Source organism: Dipodomys merriami, unplaced genomic scaffold (assembly GCF_024711535.1).
Source record: "Dipodomys merriami isolate MVZ:Mamm:240054 unplaced genomic scaffold, mDipMer1.0.p SCAF_9, whole genome shotgun sequence".
In the NCBI taxonomy this organism is placed as follows: Eukaryota; Metazoa; Chordata; class Mammalia; order Rodentia; family Heteromyidae; genus Dipodomys; species Dipodomys merriami.
This window is the reverse complement of record NW_027206512.1, coordinates 16,369,916-16,390,836: the sequence shown is the minus strand read 5'-3', so window position 1 is coordinate 16,390,836 and position 20,921 is coordinate 16,369,916. Positions and strand designations below refer to the sequence as shown.

Sequence of the window (20,921 nt, the reverse complement as noted above, 5' to 3'; positions counted from 1 at the left end):
CAAGTTCATGCAATCCCATTTGTATAACCTTTCTTTGATTTGTTGTGTTTCTGGGTCTCTAGTGAGAAAATTTCAGCCTGTGCCAAGGAGACCCAGGGTTTCTCCTATTCCATCCTGTAATGTTTTCCAAGTGTCTGCTTTGACTCCGAGGTCTTTGATCCATTTGGAGTTGATTCTGGTGCAGGGTGATATATAAGGATCTATTTTGCCATCACCATTTACTGAAGAGGCTGTCTTTCTTCCATTCTAGTTTTTTTAGCTCCCTTATCGAAGATTAGATGGCTATAGGTCTGTGGGTTCATTTCTGGGTTTTCAATTCTATTCCATTCGTCCTCAGGTGTGTTCTTGTGCCAGTACCATGCTGTTTTGATTACTATGGCTTTGTAGTAGAGTTTGATACTTGGTATTGATATTCCTCCAGCACCGTTCTTTCTGTTAAGGATCATTTTTGCTATTCAGGGTCTTTTATTGTCCCATATGAATTTTGGATTGCTTCTTTTATTTCCTTGAAGAATAAGGTTGGAATATTGATAGGTATCGCATTGAATTTGTAGATAGCCTTGGGAAGTATTGCCATTTTCACGATTTTGATCCTTCCAATCCAGGAGCATGGGAGGTTTTTTTCCACTTTCTAAGTTCTGTTTTGATTTTCTTTTTCAGGTTTTTAAAGTTTTCATCGTAGAGTTCCTTCACTTCTTTAGTTAATTCCTAGGTATTATATTTTTAGTGGGGCTATTACAAAAGGAGTTGCTTCCCTGATTTCATCCATGCTCTTCTCATTGTTGGCATACAGAAAAGCCATTGAATTTTAAGGTTAATTTTATACCCTGCTACTTTACCAAAGTTTCAAATCAGCTAGACTAATTTGGGAGTGTAGTCTGTGGGATTCTTTAAATACAAGATCATGTCATCTGCAAAGAGGGAGAGTTTTACTTCAGCTTTCTCTATTTGAATCCTCTTTTATGTTTGCATCTTTTCTTATTGCTGTAGCTAGGCATTCTAATACTATATTGAAGAGAAGTGGAGAGAGTGGGTATCCTTGTCTCATTCCTGAGTTTAGTTTTTCACCATTAAGTATAATGCTGGTTGTAGGTTTGTCATATACAGCCTTTATTATATTGAGGAATGTTCCATGGATTCCTAGTTTCTCCAGAGAGAAACTTGTTGGATCTTGTCAAATACTTTTTCTGCATCTATTGAGATAACCATGTGGTTCTAATCCTTGCTCCTGTTGATGTGATGAATAATATTAATTGATTTGCGTATATTGAACCAGCTTTGCATCCCTGAAATGAATCCTGTTTGATTGTAGTGTATGATTTTTTGGATGAATTGTTGAAGTCTATTGTCCAAAAGTTTGTTGAGAAGTTTTGTATCAATGTTCACCAAAGAAATGGGTCTATAGTTCTTTTTCTTTGATGAGTCCCTGCCTGGTTTTGGGATGAGGGTTATGATATTTTCATAGAATGAGTTTGGTAGTGAACTTTCTCTTACAATTTCATTGAAGAATTGGACGAGTATTAGTGTGAGCTCTGCTTTGAAGGCCTTATAGAATTCTACTGTAAATCCATCTGGTCCTGTGCTTTTCTTAGATGGGAGGTCTCTTATTGCTATTTCTATTTCAATGCTTGATATGGGCCTGTTAATTTGGCTATTTTTAAAATAATGAACATAAAAGGGGGACTGGTGAAGTGTTTCAAGTGGTAGATCACCTACTTAGCAAGTAGGAAGCCTTGAGCTTCAAACCTCAAACCTCAGTGTTTCCAAAATAATTTAACAATTTTAAAAAGACCACTGATGGAAAATGGAAAAAAAAGAAAAGAAAAAATAATAAAAGGGACACAATAGTAAAAAGGATAAAAAAGATCAATGAATGAATGTCACCAATTCAGTATTCAGTGAGTATATGTTGACTGTGTTAGTCAGAAGGGTTAAAGGAATCTTGCCTGTAATAGCTTTCAGCCAAGGCTATTGGGTCAAAAATCAATGTGGTTTCTGTGCAGTATAAAAATAGCATGCAGCATCCTTTAGAAATGTGTCCCATAAGCAGGGTAGGCTCCTTAGGGTCATCTCAATGCTTATAACAAGCACTTGAACTTCTCACTATTCAAAACAATAAGCCTTCACATTCAGACTGTTTTTCTGAGGCTCCATTTAACATTTTTTCCTAACACCTAGCAATTGACAGCTGGGAAGTGTTGAAGATTCAGTGAGAGGGAGTAAAGGGCAAATGCAAACAGAACAGATGATCTGAGAGTTGAGAAAGGGTGGGGGTGGGGGAAAACAGATAGAATAGAGCTCAGAGCCCTTTGACTCCTGGAGAAAAGAAAAGGCAGTAACAGGAAGCAAGCAAGGCAAGATGCCAGCCTTCAGATAAGGCTGCCAACTTCATTAGCTGCATCTAGATGAAGGCAGATGCCACTCAATTCTAGCCACTTCTGAAACCTGTCCTTGCAATTTTTATTTCTTCCATTCTTTGCAGCCTAAAAATACCTCCCATCAACCTAGCCCAGCAAAATATCTGGATTCCAGTTTCATAATCCCAAAAGGAGTCATTCATAACGTAGTCCAAAAATGCTATACACATTGTAATAAAGGATATACATTTGACATCAGGCAAACTCAAAACTGGTTCTAGGATCAATCAGACACTATAACCTTGAACAAACTGATGAATGACTCTGAGCTTTACTTTTCCCTTTGGTACCACCCACCTTGTTAGGCAAGTCTAATGCTTCCATGAGATAGCATAAGGAAAACAACCAACACCTAATAAATAAGTCGAGGCTTTATTCCTCATCTTAGCCTGCAACAGCTACTTCTGATCTGATAGCCACCAGCTCATTATATTGTAAATCATAACTTTGTTTTCAAACACACTGACAACTAAACACATCATCTAGCTGTCTTCACCCAAAGCTTCTGACTGCCAGATTGCTATACAATAGGATTTTCTCCTCTTCTTCCTCCATATCTTCTATAGAAATCTTCATTTTCTGCTTTTTCTAAAGACTCAGATGAAGGCAATAGTATTTTTAAGCATATGAATTAAATTTTGACTATACAATTAATAAGAAAGAATTTATACATATACTCTTGTTTATTTTAATTACTTTTATCAAAACAAATCTAAACCCTCTTGAACACAGAAATATGTAAGTTACTAATTCATCCCCCCTCCTCCTGCTCCAAAAGATTTCCTCTCCTGAAAACAGATAACAAAACATAATTCTTAGGGAGAAATAACAAAGCAGAGGGTTGTCTATTCACATAACATTTTAAAATATCTACTTCTTCTAGGCAATGTTGGCTCATGCCTGTAATCCTAGCCACTCAGGAGACTGGGATCCGAGCATCATGATTCAAAGCCAATGCAGAAAGTCCATGAGCCTCTTACAATTAACTACTAAAAAACTACAAGTAGAGGTATGACTCAAGCAGGAGAGTTCTGCCATTGAGCAAAAAGAGCCAAGAGAGTATAAGGCCCCAAACTAGCACACAATAAAAAATAATTTACATCTAAAAGTATATATTTATTATTTGCAAGACTTCCCTCCCAAAAAATTGTAGAAAATACTGTTCTGTTCATCTTAGAGCAATCAAACATATAAGTGGTTAGAGTAGATTGCTGATAGCAAGATTTCTGGCTTTGAATTCTAGCTCCAAATTTAAAAACTCTGGACCTTAAACAAATATATTTGTATTTGTATATATATATATACATATATATATATATATATTTCTGCATGCCTTATTTTTCTCATATGTAAAAATGAAGACGTGGTAATAATGTTACAGGTTTGTTACAAGAATATTCGTATCTGTGAAGCATTTGGAGAGGTGTCTGGCACACATAAATATAAATATTACTTTTATTCCATAAAGACTTCTTGCTTAATAAGTAGAAGTTATTTCTCTAATGTACGGTTAACTGTTCAGTACTTCTGTAGAAAAGAATCACAGATAAAAACAATAAGTTCTTCTTCATTCCTTTTCCACATCTTGCTTAAATTGGTGACTCACTAGCAGCTTCCACTTTTACCTATTCTGCTCCTGGGGTGGGAGTGACAAATAAAGCAAATGTCTTTCTGCAAACTGGAGTCAACATCTGAAGTCAGATGGGAACTCTTTGTTTTATCCTTTCTTTTCATGAAGGAACAATAGTTTCAAATGATAGTTTAGACATTCTTGCAAAAAAAGGCACTCATCCCAGCCACTTGCCAGATGTCTCTGATTAATTTGCCTGTGTTCTACCAGACATTCAGCATGAGCTTGTAATTTTGTTCTGCCAGTGCTGAAGTTTGCTAAACAATGTCTACATTCACAGAAAACTTAATTTCAGTAAGTTCTGACCTCTGGACGCATGGACAGAAGTGCTATCTGAACTCTCCTCTGCCCTCCTTTGCCACTGATGCCCATATTTCAGCCTTGAGAAGCCCCGCATTCATCCAAGAACCTTTAGGTGACCTATCAGATACACTACAGTTAGGACCATCAGATGGAACAAACCTGTTCTCTGTGTCCTTTTCTCACAGCCCTGAGGACTGAGGATGCAACTCCTCATTGGTACAATGGCAAACTGCGTTCAGCATTTCAGGAGAGAAGCAAGAAGCACCATTGTTCTTACATGAATAGGACAAATCATCATAAGAAAGCCTGGGGTTTCGAAAGATCTGGCTTAGTATCTCCCATCTTTGTAGGTAGACTTGAGAATACTAAAGCAGGGTTATGGAGAAGAAGAACTTTTCAAATTCTCATGGATTCCCATCTTATCTCTGCCACCCTCCTGTGGCTTTTTCTTCTGTACTTCTTCAGGAAGAGGAATAACAAGATGTCTAAGATTCCATACAGTAAATAGTTACCATATTACATTTAAATCAGAGATCAGAATTGCTGATACAATGTACTGCTTTGAATCATCACATGACTGGTTATACTTCAATAAAGCTGAGTGCCTGTAATAGAAGCAGGCTATGTACCCACAGAGCTGTGTGCTTTTGAAGGTCTGAAATGGTCCACAGGCACAAAGCCAAATCACTACAAAGAGCTATACAGGTCCTCTGCTTCTTCCCAGAAATTTCACTTTATGCCTACCACAATCTGACAGGCACAGAAGCATTTTCTGTGGCTTTGTCTAAAACTGCACAATGTTGCTACTTTGTCTATTAAGTGTTTCCAGCCCCACTAAATCAGAGATCTCCTCACAGGCAATAGCAATTACTGCAGTTAAAAAAATAGAAAGAATGGGAAAGAAAACACATGATCTACAACTGCAATATCTGATATACTAACCATTGGACATCTGTGAGTATTTAATTTTACAATTAATTAAAACTGAAAATCCACTTCCTTAGTGGCACTAACTGAAAGGATCAAGGACCAAAGGTGGGCATAATGCTTACACTAACCATATTTCAAGCACTTGATAGCCACATTGGGCCATTGGCTACCATATTGGACAACACAGTTTATATAGCACTTTTGTTACTGCAGGAAGTCGTATTGAATAACACTGAACTACTTTAATACAATCTTAAAAAGCAGACCATTGACCAGGCACTGGTGGCTGATGCCTAGCTCCCTAGGAGGCTAAGAAGTTTGTGACTCGCCCAAGTAGGCAAAGGGAAGGGACTCTTATCTTCAGTTAACCAGTAAAAAGCCAGAAGTGGAGATGTGACATAAGTGGGAGAGTGACAGCTGTGTGAAAAAGCCAAGGGAAAGTCTGAGGTTTTGAGTTTCCAGAAGAAAAAATTGCTGACCCTTGAATTTCTCATGAGACAAATTTCTAGAATTCCCCACTGTCATAAGTGTGCTATTAGACATTCCTCCATATAAAGCATGGATGTACAATTACACAGTTTGACCCTTCACGCTCTATAAGAACACTTGATAGGTACAGGACCGTGAAGCTGGCCTGAACTGGGGCTGTTTTGAAGTTTATGAGGCTTATAAAACTTCTGAGCACAGACAACTCAGAAAATCATACTGATGGGTCTTTAATTACAGTTTCTCATGGATTATTGGACCTGAATTCTCATTTTGTTTTTGTTTTTTTGTTTTGTTGGTCGTGGGGCTTGAACTCTGGATCTGGGCACTCTCCTCAGCTCTTCAGCTCAAGGCTAGCGCTCTATCACTTGAGCCACAGGTCCACTTCCGGTTTTTCTGGTGGTTTATTGGAGATAAGAGTTTCGTGATCTTTTCTGCCCAGGCCAGCTTTGAACTGTGATCCTCAGATCTCAGCTTCCTGGGTAACTAGAATTACAAACATGAGCCACCAGTGCTCGGCTAGAGAGCTATATTTTAAATTTTTACATAGAAAATTGTGAGGTACAAACCACTCAATAAAAAGAGTGATTCTGCTAGATACTGATGGCTCATACCTATAAGTCCAACTACTCAGGAGGCTGAGACCCAGAGGACTGAAGTTCAAAGCCAATGCTAGCACAAATGTCTGGGAGACCTCATCTCCAGTAACTAGCAGAAAGCCAAGATGGAGGCCTGACTCAAGTGGTAGAATACCAGTCATGAACAAGAAAGCAGATGCAGGATAAGGTCCTTATTTTAATCCTCTATATCCACAAAAAGTGATTCAATGTCTTATTTAATGTTTTAATTATAGATACAATGACTTAAAGACTGAAAGCAGAGGATTATTAGGGTGTAATAGATTGATCTTTAAGATCAATCACTAATCAATGAGCTCTTTCAGCAGGACCTGTACCTTTGCGGCTTGCCTTTGGGGTAAGAGAAATCATCAGTATTCCTTCTTCAAGGAATATAATACCTTGCCTATGTTCCCCTCACTGCAGACAAAAGAAAAGGAATGTGGATTCACTGTGAGACTGGCAGTTCAAAACTACTGATTTTCTTTGCCTGGTTATAATGAAACTGTCAAAACAATTCTTATCTTCATTTATTCAGCCATAGAAGAATGGTGTTTTGTCTCATGAATATTTTTTTTAACCAGTCCTAGGGCCTGGGCGCTGTCTCTGGGCGCTTCAGTTCAAGGTTAGTGCTCTACCACTTCAGCCACAGTGCCACTTCTGGCTGTTTCTGCTTATGTGGTGCTGAGAAATCGAACTCAAGGGCCTCATGCGTGCAAGGCAAGCGCTCTACCACTGAGCCACCTTCCCAGCCCCACCTCATAAATCTTTGAACAAAGTAGTTGGACACATCTTGATTCAAAGGAGAAATCTGGTGGCATATATAAAGAGAGGATCAAAGATGAAGAATATGCATTAAATTGTCTTACTAATGAAAGTTCATTGTTATTTGAAATGATATGGGGATAAAAAATTGTATAAATATATATAAATTATATGATATATAAATATACTTATATAATATATATTACATCATGATATCATATATACCATATTATCATATATAATATAATGCATATTATATATTACATTGTCTTCACATACCTATCATATCAAAAAAGAACTCTGGATAATATGTAATTTGTGTGTGTGTATACTGTACGTAGGACTTCAAGGCAGGGCGTGGATGCTGTCCTTGAGCTTCTTTTGCTCAAAGCTAGGTCTCTACCACTTGAGCAACAGCTCTACTTCCACTCTTTTGGTAGTTTTTAGTAGAGGTGAGAGTCCCAAAGACTTTCATGTCCAGACTGGCTTCAAACTGCAATCCTCAGGTCTCAGCCTCCTGAATAGCTAGGATTACAGGAGTGAATCACCAGAGGGAACTACCAGTGCCTAGCAATATGCAGTTTATGAAAGACAAGTAGAAGTTTGTGATGGCTACAATTTCTAAATTCATACTACTAAAATAACTAATTATTACTTTGAACAGGAGTAGATACTCTTTCTAAGCCAATTAAAAGTAAGACTTTGGAGCTAATAAGACTCTCCTGTTTTCTTTCTGCCATATACCATTGTGATAAATAATCCAATATGATATTTTACTTAATAGTTTTTTGTTGGTCATTCTGCATGTGTCAATTACTTTGAAATTTGAAGATGTGAGCCACCTTTTAAAATTTTGCTACAAAAATTAATCACTTACTTGTTTGCTACCTTGATTTATACTAGTTGTATCTGTGAACAAGTTAAAATCTGATATAATTTCACAGATCTTTCATTTTAAAAAAGAGATTCTGGCTCCACAAAGACATTATCAAAACAAAAGACCTCCTCATTTCAACAGATAAATATGTAATTTTTAAAGTAATTCCAAAGGACAACCTTAATTTATATTTCTAACCAATCCTTCCTAGTTAGAAAAACTGAGCTTTAGCCAAAAGAAAAAAATGTACATGCATTCAAACATTTATATACACAAACTCACATAAACATAAGAATATGGTAGGAAAGATTTATATGCTCTTTCAAGTATTTTAATTTTGCTACAAACAATAAAAATGATAAAATTGATAATTGCCTTCATTTGATCAACATATGGTATAAATATATGTTGAAACATCACATTATACCCCATAATAAATATACCCATATAGTCCATGATTTAAAGGAAAATGGTCCTGTTTTTAAAATTGATTCTCATTTTAACTAGTCCCTTTGCCTGAAATGCTCTTTCTGCTCTGTGTCTGTTCAATTATTTTTTTGGGGGGGGGATTCGGTCATGGGGCTTGAACTCTGGGCCTGGTCGCTCTCCCTTAGCTCTTCAGCTCAAGGCAAGTGCTCTATCACTTGAGCCACAGCACCATTTCTGGTTTTCTAGTGGTTTATTGGAGATAAGAGTCTCACGGACTTTTCTGCCCAGGCTGGCTTTGAACCATGATCCTCAGATCTCAGCCTCCTGAGTAGCTAGGATTACAGGCGTGAGCCACCAGCTCCAGCTTGTCTCTATTCATTTTTGTTCTTCAGGTCTCAACTGGAGGCCATTCCTTCAGCCAGGCCTTCCTGAGAATCCAATCTTTGTCACTCTACCCTCTTCAATATACCACCTACTATTTTGTTGTAACTATGTTATCATTTATCTCAATTAATAATAACACATTTATTATTTGCTTTGGCACACTGTCTTTCCTACAAGAAATATTTCTGTATTTATATTAAGCATCCTGCACACTGAGTGCCAGAAGTTGGAGCAGAGCATCATATGTGCAATGAGTGAACAAAGCTACTCTTCTTTAAGCCTCTAGCAGCATCTTACTCTAGGTGAATTAAATCCTAAGAAGTTGTTTTTCTTCCACATATAGTCATACCTCACTGTAATTGTGCACATCTTTAAATTTGTTCCGTTAGAAAGAGAGTAGAGACTTCCTAATACTACCTCTTCATTCCCCTAGGATTTTCAAGATAATGGAAATTGTTACCCATTGTTACATCTGTCTACCTTGAAATCCAGGTAAATGAAAAAGTTCTGTTTAAAGAAAAATCTGTTCAATGAGAGACACTTGTGCAAACCAATACTACCTGACCAATCCCCTCCATCACCAAAGCTAGGAGTTTATGAACATCATGTTAGCTCCTCCTAACAGGAGGATCACCTGATTCAAAGGGATGTAGAAACTTCTTACCTGGAGTCCTTTCTGACTCTTGCTTTCTCAAAGGAAAACTCTGGAGGTTTGTTGAGGTCATAGGTTCGGGTGGTTGGTTCAGCAGACACTCCAGCCTTTGCACCCCTCCTGCTGTGGAGAGAGACCAATCCTGAGGTCTTGCGGTGGATTTCCAGAGGCACTTTATCAGGAGAGGCCTGCACTGGACTCCCTCCTTGCATATGGACCACATCCTGTAGCTTGTTTAGCTGGATGCACTTGTTCTGCAGCTCCTCGGTGAGCTCAGCGATGGCCACTGTCTGCTTTGACAGCTGCTCCCGAAGCTCCTTCAAATGGTACTCCCTCTCCTGAATCTCAGCATCCTTCCTCCTCAGCTCTCTCTCCAGCTCTAACACCTTGCTCCTCAGAGCCTCCGTGCTGAGGCTCCCACAGTGGCCATCAGGATGTTTGGAGTGTTTGGGTTTCACTGAACCATTTCCCATGTTGCTCAGGGACCTGAAACAACAACAACAAAAAAAGGATAAAGAATTGGGAATGACCAAGTAGAGTTCCATTTTTCCAAAGTACCTCCCACCCTTCTCATTCCATTCTGCTTCCTAAATACAAAGATAGCAGTCCTCATCCCTTGGGGAGCAATAAATTCCCTCCATGGCTTTCAGAAGGCAAACTGGTCATCGATTTCCTTTCTCCCTCTGTTAAGTAAAGCTTAAATCTTGGTACTTCTGTTCCATCCCTTCCTGTGTTCAAGTATCACACCTAAGCATTTTGCACAACCGGCCCCAGTTACCTGCTGTTCTCTTTGGTTGTTCTCTCAGGATAGCTGTCAAAAGCATCACAGCAAGACTGGGATCTGGATGTCAGCATGGCAGAGACCAAATGCAAAAGAGCAGCGACAGCGACAGAGGCTTGGAAAATGTCACAACTCTCCCAGCTCCCTGTGTAGCTACAGTCAGGAAGCTTCCCCTGATTTAGAAAATAACACATCTGCATTTTTCCCAAAGTGGATACAGAATTGGTGTTGCTTTATTGGTACTTTTCTCCTGCTTCATGTACTATTGAACACAGAATCTCTGATAATGCTCATTATTAAAAACTACTGGACTGTGGTCCCCAAAAGCAAGTATGGTGACTTTTCAATAGCCTTTAGTTTAGGTGCTAAAAGCAGATCTCCATAAAATGGTGACTTATAGTGAAAGATTCTCTACTTCTATCAAGAATATCCTGGCTAAGTGCTGGTAGCTAACACATGGCATCCTAGCTACAGAGGCTGAGATCTGAAGATGACCATTCAAAGCCAGCCTGGGCAGGAAAGTCCATGAGACTCATATCTCCAATTAACCACCTAAAAAGTCCAGAAGTGGAGCTGTGACTCAAGTGCTGTCCTTGAGCAAAATAGCTCCAGGACAATGCCCAGGCACTGAGTTTAAGCCCCAGTACTGGCACACGCACACACACACACACACACACACACACACACAAATTACAGAAGAATATTCTCATGTGGCTCCTAAAGTTATGGCCAATTTGATGGTTCTCCAGATATGATAGGAAGATTGAGGATTATGAAAGATAATTTGAGTTGATATCAATTTTTTTACTTCAAAGCTACATATTCAACATTTATTTATACATAAAAAATTAACATCATAAAATTTTGGTTTCCTGACATTCTAACTTCAGTGGAGACTAATTTAAGTGTTTAATTTGACTGAGTTAATTCAATGAAAATAAAAGTAAATAATATGCTGATAAACACATAAAAGCAAAATGTTGAAAGCAGAACTAGAAACTTGGCAAATATTGGTGTGATACGCTATGATAATGTCTCAAGATTTTCTAGTTACCTATACTTTATGCTTTTGCCATAATACATGAAGCATTATCATACTTGGAAATGAGGCCTGAATGAGATGAAAGTTTGAATTTTCCATAATTTCCTGTCTTTCTCGACCTCCAAATTTTAAGTGCAGGTAGAAATGAAGTACTCAGCTTTATTTCACTAGTCATACCAGATTAATGGCAACCTCTGAACAGGCATAAATATAAGGATACACTCTAGCTTCTACAGTTCAAGCAGATAAAACCAATTTGCCAATGAGAATTGCTGAAGATAGATGATCTGAGCAAAATAATTAAATTCAGTTATGAATGTAATCTGAGAACTCTAGCATATCTCTTGTGGAGTTCAGTTCAAAGTAGTCATTAATAAACATTACCCCGAAGATAGTTGCCTTAGTATGTTTACAGAAATATGACAAGCTTAACCTTTAACTTCCTGTTCAGTAGAAATACATATTATCTTTAGATATGAACAATATATAAGAAGGTTGAGGAGATGGAAGCCTGCAACCCTGAATAAGTGATTCAAAGGATTTTAGAGTGAGGTTTGAGAATTAACTTGAATGAGATTCTAAATTAGTCATACGAAGATGCTCCCGTAAGTATCTAAATTAACATATGCACAAATTTTTAACATGAAACACTAAGCTAATTTCTAGACAGGATACTTAGTTCATAGAGAAGCATTTTTAAGCCACAGAGGGGTAGGAGGAGAAAGGAACTACCTTATAAAGAACAAAAGCAAGCAGAAACACATTTAAATTTAATATTATACTAACAACTCATCCTTTATTCATAGAACAGTTGTTTACTGAGATCTAACTACGTGTCATGTACTATATCCGGACATATCCTTTCACGGATTTGCAGGAGAACTTGACAGTGAGAACATTTCTAGCACCTTGAACATGGAAATTTTGTTCTGTGAATGACAAGAAAAAAAATGCAGTGCCTATCCAATATTTTACAACCCAAAAGCACAATTATGTAGACGATATAAGTACACCAAAATGCCACCTATTTTCTGGTTTTAATGAAGTCAGTTAAGAAATAGTACAAAGTTTTCGTGTTCTTTAGAATTTTAGAGATGGGTGGAAAGAGAGTAACAAACTCATTTTTTAAATCACTAATTGAAGATGACTAAGCTGTGACGTGCTCACTACTAGTCTGATTTCTTAGTTTAGTTGTCTTCAGTTTTTAGCTGTTGGATTTTTTAGTTTAACTGTTGAGATTCTGTTGTCCCCGAAGCCAAGGTTTCAAGCCACTGGCTTCAGAAAACCTAATTAGATGCCTTCTGTTTGCTTGTATCAGTCACTAAGGGAAGCTATTTGTCAAGTATGGATTGCTAGCCACAATGAGAATTGAACCACAGGATGCTGTTTTATCATTGTAGCTATACAGGTTATTAAAATAATTCTTACATGTAGAGTGCAGCACATGATGTAACAACAAATGACTTTAGAGATAAAGGCACAAATTTAACATTAGCAATGGAATCAGGACTTGAAAATAATCTGCTCTCCCGCACCAGTCAGCAAATTACTTGGTCTCCCTGATTTAGCTTTTTTTTTTAATCTAGGAAGTTGATGTACTTATATCCATCTTATATGGTTATTATGAAGATTATATTTGTGAAGTACCCTCTAAAATGTCTGGCATGCAGTTTGCACCAGCTAAATAGTAGCTCTTTTAGTAGTATAGACTATAGATTATTCCTAGATAGGCCGAAGTGTGGAGTAGTAGATGCCTTCCAGACAAGAGGTCTATAAATACAAATATTCTCTTGGGAGAGGCAGAGACCTTACTCTACCTGGACTGTAACTTTCATTAAGTAAATAAATCATGGGATTGGAGTGATGACTCACTTATAATTCCAGCTAATCAAGAGGCAGAATTAAGAAGATCATATTACATATTTATGGGAGGAAAGTTAGCTAGACTCTATCTCAAAAAATAAGTTAAGGGTGGTGTTACATGCCTGTAATCCTAGTTACAGGAAGTGGAGGTGTGGGGAATCATGGTATGAAGCCAACTGGTCAAAAGCATGAGAGCATATGAAAACAAACTAAAGCAAAACAGGCTAGAGATATAATTATGAGGTTCTGAGTTCAAAACCCCAGGATCACAAAAAAAGAAAATCACGCTGCAGCATTCTGAAACAAACTCCACTGAAAGACTGATTTTTTAAAAAAAAAGCATTATGAATAATGCAAAGCCAATTCAGAAGTGCAAGACCTCCTTGAGCCTGGTGATTCCCTCATGTAATCCCTATTTGTTTTCACACTTTACAGTGAAATCCTTACACCTAAAAGGCTCACCCAATAGAGCAGGAAAATCAGCAGAGTTCACTGAGGAGATAATGAACTTTTGGAGCCAGGGATGGAAGAGGTAGAAAGGAGAAGGGAAGAAATGGAGAGGAGAGTACAGGGGACTAGAGAGAAGAGAAGTATGAGAGGAAAGGAGAGAGGGGAGGGGAAGGCAGATAGAAAAGAAGAGTAGAGAAGGAAGGGGAAGGTTGGTCATGGGGCTCGAACTCTGGGCTTGGACGCTGTCCCTGTGCTCTTCAGCTCAAGGCTAGCGCTCTACTGCTTGGGCCACAGTGCCACTTCCAGTTTTCTAATGTTTTTTATTGGAGTTAAGAGTCTCACGGCCTTTCCTGCCCCGGCTGGCTTTGAAACACGATCCTCAGATCTCAGCCTCCTGAGTAGCTAGGATTACAGGCGTGAGCCACTGCCACCCAGCTAATATTATATTTTTTACTATTACATTTGATTACTCAAGAAATGTCATCCACCCAAATGATAAACAGAAGAGTGGAAGTAGAAGGGCTGCTTCATGCCAGGTCACACCTGGCAGTCAATATGGGAGACACTGGGCTTTGTTTTCTCTTTTTCCTGAAGTCCTAAAATAATTTGAAACCAAAAACTTGGACATGATCTAGATGATATCTGTTTCTCTCTGTATACTCATATGGAGTCTGATGTAAATATACTTACACAGGCATAAACACAGACATACACTCATGTATTTGTATCTGCAAATATGGGAAATGGAAGAGTTATAGAGCCAATAGATTTGATATAACACAACAAAAAACTCAGCAGTGATCTTTAGCATACTACCTGGTATAAAGCCACAAAGGCAGTCTCCCTGTCCAAGCATTGCCCTGTTGTTTATATGCCCCTTCAGGCCAACTACTGGGCAGTGTCTGTGGTGGAAGAGCTAACTAAGTAGATAGATGCTATAGTAGATAGATAGTAGATAAGAGATAGAGGGGGTTAGATGGATAGACAAGTAATTACATAAAAATAATTGTGCACATTATAGATGGATAGATAGACAAAATAATGTCTCCTACCACTTAGAATTCTCAGAATGTTAACCAAATAGACCATGGTAAGATTTCTCAGAGCACCTGGTATATAGCACTTTGTTCAATACATATGAAATGTTACTATTGTTTTTGCTGTTAATGTTATGTACCCAAAAAAGTAATGTATTAGTAGAAAAAAAAGTTGTTCAAAAACACAAACTAAATCAATATAAAATTATAGGAGAACATCTTCAGAGAACTGACACTTCCCAACTTACTACAAAGTTACAATCATCCAGATGCTGTGAAAAGCAAAAGGACCATGAAGGCTCTGGTGAAAGAATAGACAAGTAGATCAATGGAACAGAAAAGAAAGCACAGAAGCAGATGCAGGTAATGTACTTAACTAACCCTTAACGAAGATGCAAAGGCAAGTCAATGGGGAAATCTTTCGCCCTTTAAACAAAAATTAAAATAAAATAAAAACTAGATAGGATCTTGTGTCTTTTGCTAAAAAATAATTCCCAAGTAGATTACAGACCTAAATATATGATTTTTTTTAAAAAACCTATAAAACTCCTATAAGACAGAAAAAAATATCCAGATGATCTTAACCTTTTGAGATAAAAGACTAAATAAACACGATTTATGGGAGGAAAAACTGATTATTGAAACTTCATTGAAATTTAAATCTTCTCTACAAAGGAAGAAAATAAAGTAAGATGTAATTAACTAGGAGAAAATAGTTAATATCGACATAATAAAATGCAAAGTTAATAAAGAGGAATTCTTAACACAACAATATTATTTTGTATGCCAATCCTAGGGCTTGAACTCAGAGTCTGGGTACTGTCCTAGAACTTCTCTTTGCTCAAGGCTAATGCTCTACTGCTTGAGTGAAAGCTCCTTTTTGGTGGTTATAACATTGGAGATAAGAATCTCGCAGAGACTTTCCTGCCCAGTCTGGCTTTCAACCATGATCCTCAGATTTCAGCCTCCTAAGTAGCTAGGATTACAGCTGTGAGCCACTGGGTGCTTGGCTTCACAAGTATATATATTTTTGTCATGGAAAAAAAAAAGGCAAAGGAGATGAGCAGACACCATTCCAAAGATTCCCAGGTGGCAAATAAGCATGTGAAAAGATGCTTGCAATTATATGTTATTAGGAAATTTCAAATAGGAAACCACTGTCTTGATACCATTAGACACAGATTAGAGTGACTCCAATCCAAAACACAGATAACACCAAAAGCTGGCAAAGACATGGAACACCAGGAACTCTCATTTGATTGGCAGGCACATAAAAGGATATAGCACCTTTGGAAGACAGAGCCTTCAGTGTTATTCATGATTGCTGAAATTAGAAAGCAACCAGGTCCTCCCAGGGGTTAGTAAACTGTCATCTATCCATGTAATAAAATAGTATTCAATAATAAAAAATAATCACATGAAATGGAGGAACTGCAAATGCGTATTACTATATGAAAGAAGCCAGTATGGAAAACATGTACATAGAGAATGAATGAATGAATATGGCATTCTGGAAAATACAAAACTTGAAAATACTAGAAAAATATCCGTGGTTGCTAGGACTTTGGGAGAAGGAGAGAAGACTGAACCAGTGGAATGTAAGATGATGGAGATGCCTCATTATCTACTACTGTCTAGACCAGGAAATACTCACACAAGACATAAACAATGAGCTCTTTTTTGTTGTTCTTTGTTTTTGGTTTTTGTGCCAATCCAGAGGATTGAACCCAGGGCATGGGCACTGTCCTGAGCTTTTTTGCTTAAGGCTAGTATTCTACCACACTTACAGTTTTGTTTTTTTTTTACATAGTTTATTGGCAATAAGAGTTTCTCAGACTTTGATGCTCAGGCTAAACTCAATTCAACCATAATAGATCAATATTTGATCACCAATTGTACCTAAAGTATCACACTCTTGGAAGAAGGCTAAAGAGACTCTATTGGAGAGGGATATATAGGAGAAACTGTACTTTTCAGCTAGATTTTCTGTAAATATAAGATTACTGTGAAATGGAAAGTCTATTAATTAAAAAAGAATCATGTACTAAGAAATGGATGTAAAAATTGGTTGCATGTTTAGAAAGCAGGATAAAATGAAAACTGGGTGGAAAGAAAGTGATGAGTAATGAAGCTAAAACAGTAAGGAACTGGAGTAAGATACTGAAGGATATGCCACGAATAGCAAATGGATGTAAATGCAAGACAGATTTTTAAGTTCTATGGTCATATCTGTCCTTTAGAAAGATGAAATTTATTTTCTTGGGAACAAATATGGAATGGGGTGAAAAGAGTTTAGAGGAAGTAAGACAAAGTAAGAGGTGTTGCAGAGATACAAGTAAGATGTGATACATACAAGATTCAGACTAATACCATCCCAACTCTATTCTAATAACCTGAACATTTTCAACTAGAGAAAAAATAGCCCATCTCCATAGTAATGAGAAAAAATATTATCAGAGAAGATTTCATAAGTTATGGCTATAGGTAACTATAATTTCCTTTCATTCAATAAACCATGAAAAGCAGATAGATCCTTTTATGATATAAGTGGTTTCAGTTCAAAAGAAATAGAAGAGTGAATTATATAGGCTTTTTAAGATCAAACTCTAAATGTATATAAAACTGATATATACATATATATGGATATCTCAATTTGGTCTTATCATCAGCTGTATGTCCTAGTTCCTTTAGAAAATAATTTATTGAATATAGGAGGTCCTTCTGCTCCCTAAAGCAAATCACACAGTTTTCTGTGAGAAACAGTTAGCTTCCATATCAACACTACAATTAAAAGCATCTGGGCCTTGTGACTATTAGCATAAGGCTCCGTTGTGAAATTCTGCTTGTTTTCTCTGTCCATAGCTTCTTGGTTTGGAGAGTAACATTTTTTTCTTAACCAGAAATCATGTGAGTTTATTGTACCAACATTTAAACTATTCCCAAGGCTATGTTGGAAATGCCTTCCTTCAGAAAAAAAATGTTCACAGTAGATTTTATGAATGACACGCATTCTATATTTCACTGCCAAATTTAGTACCATTCAATATTCATTTATTTCTAGGTGCTACGTTAACAGATAAACAAGGAAACACAGAAATATAGGCATGGAGATTATATAGCCAGGAGATTATAGCTGATAGAATTTGAGTGGTGGTGGAAAGAAAGAAAATATAGACTTTTGAGCTTATATTTTAGTGGTTAGGTAAGGGGCGATGTCAGTAACCAAAATAAAAAGCAGTTCTGAGAGATGAGTTGCTAATTTAATTTTGGACATGCTAATTTCACGGGAGCCTGTGGGAGAAACTTTAAGTAAGGGAATTGAGGAAGCGGGAAGAAATGAAGGAGAAAGAAGAAAATTAAAAGAAAGGGAGACAATAAAATATCTAATAGTAATCAATACATATGTGGATGTAAAACTGAGGACCCTAGACACTTGTCATAAGAAGAGGAAGAGTCAGTGACTCATTCCTGGAATTCTAGCTATTAATAAGCAGGCTGAGATCCGAGGCTTGTGGTTTCAGCTAGCCCCAGGAAGTAGAGCACTTGATATTCTGGTGTCCAATAAACTCCCAAAAATTTGGTAGTGGTGCTGTGGCTCAAGTAGTAGAGCACTTAGCCTTGAACAAAATAACTCTGGGCTAGTGCCCAAACCTTGAGTTCAAGCCCCGGGACTGTCAGAAAGGAGGAGGAGGAAGGGGAGGAGGAGAAGATGGTGGTGGTGGTAGTGGTGGTGGTGGTGGTGAAGAAATAGAAACCAATAATTGTTCATATAAGAAAACTGAGTAGGAAGCAAGCCATGGAGATGAGTTTCAAGAGGTGAGCCAGGCTGCACATCGAATCCCAAACATGTCCAAGGAGATGAGCTTAGAAGGGAAAGCACTGAATTTAGCCCTTTGTAAAAGAGAAGGGTTAGGACAGAAACTCAGTTACCAAATACCACAGAAAGGGCCAGGGCTAAGTGTAGGGACTTCAGGGTGATATACCATGATCACAGAGCAAATGACTTTTACAACAATGGCCATGAGAGTTTGGTAAAAAAAAAAAAAAAAAACAAGATAATAAACTAATGAGGGTTGGAAAACAGTCTACAGGAAAAGAAGACAATATCGGATCATAGAACCTGGGCAACAATCCAGGCCACCGGGCCTTTGCGGCGAGGTGAATTCTCATTAACCTCTATTGATAGGGATATATGAGAACTGGAGCTCACTCAGAATTCCAAGTAAAAGAGGAAGATACTGAGTACTATCTCTGTATGCTGCTTCTTTTGGGTTATCCTGTATTGCAATGGAGAAGAGAAGTTCTTGATTTCCCCAAGTGAATTCTCCACCAAATCCGCTCATAGCCTCTCCCCCCCCTCCTCTCTCCCTCCCCCCCCCACTCGCAAAACTGAACTGGCAACAGCTGCTGTGTAGCATGTGGGAAGATCGCCTTCTCCCAGAGTTAAATAGAAACTTGCAAAAAAAAAGGAACAGTCTCTAAGGAACTGTGTGTATGGGGGTGTGGCAGGGAGCAGGTGTATGCCGCGCTCTTTCTTTAAGAAAAATAAAATAAAGTATCCCTGGGCGGTATGATGAAGATCATGAAACCAAGGCGTCTGTCCCAGCGCCATCTTCCCCCTAATAGCGTTACCTGCATCCTTTCGTTGTATTCTTGGCCCTGGCCTCAAGGGCCGTGCTGTTTGTTTGTTTTTTCACACTTTAGTTTTCACACTTGTGTGCTTGAACCCATTGCTTGCTTTTTCTCCCGTCCCCAACGTGGCTGCTTTCTTGCTTTCATTTGTTTCCTCGTGTCATCATCAGGACAATACCGAGATGTGGAAGCGCCTGGCGCTGCCCGGAGTGACACAGGACACCCATGCAAGTTTACAAGGACTTGTAAAAGTCCTTGTCCGACAGCTGTCTCCTCGCAGCTGCACCAGACCTTGGAGACGCTAAGCCTTGGAGATGCGCACACCTCGACAGCACCTTGGAGCCTCGGACCCAGCAGCAGCCCAGGCCTTCGCGGCCACAGTCAGGTCCAATCTGAGCTGCTGCACACAAGCAACCATACCACACCGAGTGAACGTTATACACACACACACACACACACACACACACACAGTACAAGCCAGGCACCAAGCTGGGTGTGGACCCGAGGAGCTCCGCGCGCAATGCACACACATACAGCCCGCACCCCCAGGGAGCGCCCCCCTCTCCCGATCCTGTCCCTCCCCTCGCACCCCGGATCCCCCAATTCCCTCCTCCCGCCAACCTCACCAGCCAGCCGGGTAACTTTCCAGGTGCGCAGCTTGTCACCTCCGTGCGACCGCCCCAACGTCTCGATGTCCTTCTCCCACGCCGCCCCCCCTCCCCGGCTGCTGGTGGCGCGCTGAGCCCCACGGGGTCCGCTGGGCCAGCCCGGGCCGTGCGCACCGTGCGCGGCGAGGAGGGCCCCAGGCTGCGGGCGCTGCGTGTGAGCCGGGGACGCGGCGAGCGAGCGCGCTGCGGGCAGGAGCTGCTGGCGGAGTGGGTGCTGCCGCCTTACTCCTCCACCCGCCGGTGCCGCCGAGGAGGCGCGCAGGAAGGGAGGAGGTGGGAAGGAGGGAAGTGGGGAAGGGGGGGGGGAGAGGAGGGACAGAAGAGTGGGGATGGAGGAGTGAGGTCAGCGGGGCTATTGCACGGAAGAGCCAGCAGCTTCCATAAAGGTGGGGTCACTGGCGCGCGCACCTACAGCAGCCCAAACCTTTACTCCCAACACACCACACACCGGTGGGCCAGAGCCAGCCGCGGTGTAGTTTACCGCCCCCCCCCCCCCCCGCCCACCCTCCAGAGTCGGGCAACTTCAGTAAAGCCATCCCATCGTCCTTCTAAGGGCCTTTATTCTTCCAAATGTGATGAGAATTCTTATTTCAAACGTGTGGGACGGGGGGGGGGTTATCATTCCCTTTCCTCCCTCTCCCCCATTTCTCCATAACCTCAGTCCTCTAGCCTGTTTCAACTACAGCTTCTCCCACCTCCTTTCCCAGAGTGCAGACAGGCACATGCATTCCTGTCACAGCCTTGCCTTTCTGGGAGAGACATGTGACCTCGACGCTTCTTGGGGACACGCTCTTTGCTCTTAGCTCTCCCTGGACTCTGGAGCTATAACTTCAATGCAAGAGTTTCAAGGGACAGAGGTTATATCTCCCCCAGTGCATAGAGAGTTTTTTGATCACTCGTGCAGGTAATTTAATGCTCTCTTGTTTCCTTTTGATTACATGTTTTCTTCTAGAGGCAT

The 20,921-nt window shown here is 39.5% G+C and overlaps 1 protein-coding gene across 3 annotated transcripts in view; it reads right to left on the bottom strand.

The window, feature by feature from the left end:
* Positions 1–19,992, bottom strand: part of Prkg2 (protein kinase cGMP-dependent 2) — a 116,059-nt gene extending 96,067 nt beyond the window's left edge. The window contains exons 1-2 of one of the 3 annotated variants that reach the window (XM_070012967.1): positions 19,922–19,992; positions 9,503–9,976 (exon numbers count right to left, since the gene is read on the bottom strand). In XM_070012967.1, the coding sequence (XP_069869068.1) occupies positions 9,503–9,963 (461 nt within the window). In that variant the 5' untranslated portion in view covers positions 9,964–9,976; positions 19,922–19,992. Of the gene's footprint in view, positions 1–9,502; positions 9,977–10,268; positions 10,318–19,921 lie in introns of those variants that run through there. The other 2 variants (XM_070012969.1, XM_070012968.1) reach the window with 2 other exon arrangements.
* Between the last annotated feature and the right edge of the window lie 929 nt (positions 19,993–20,921).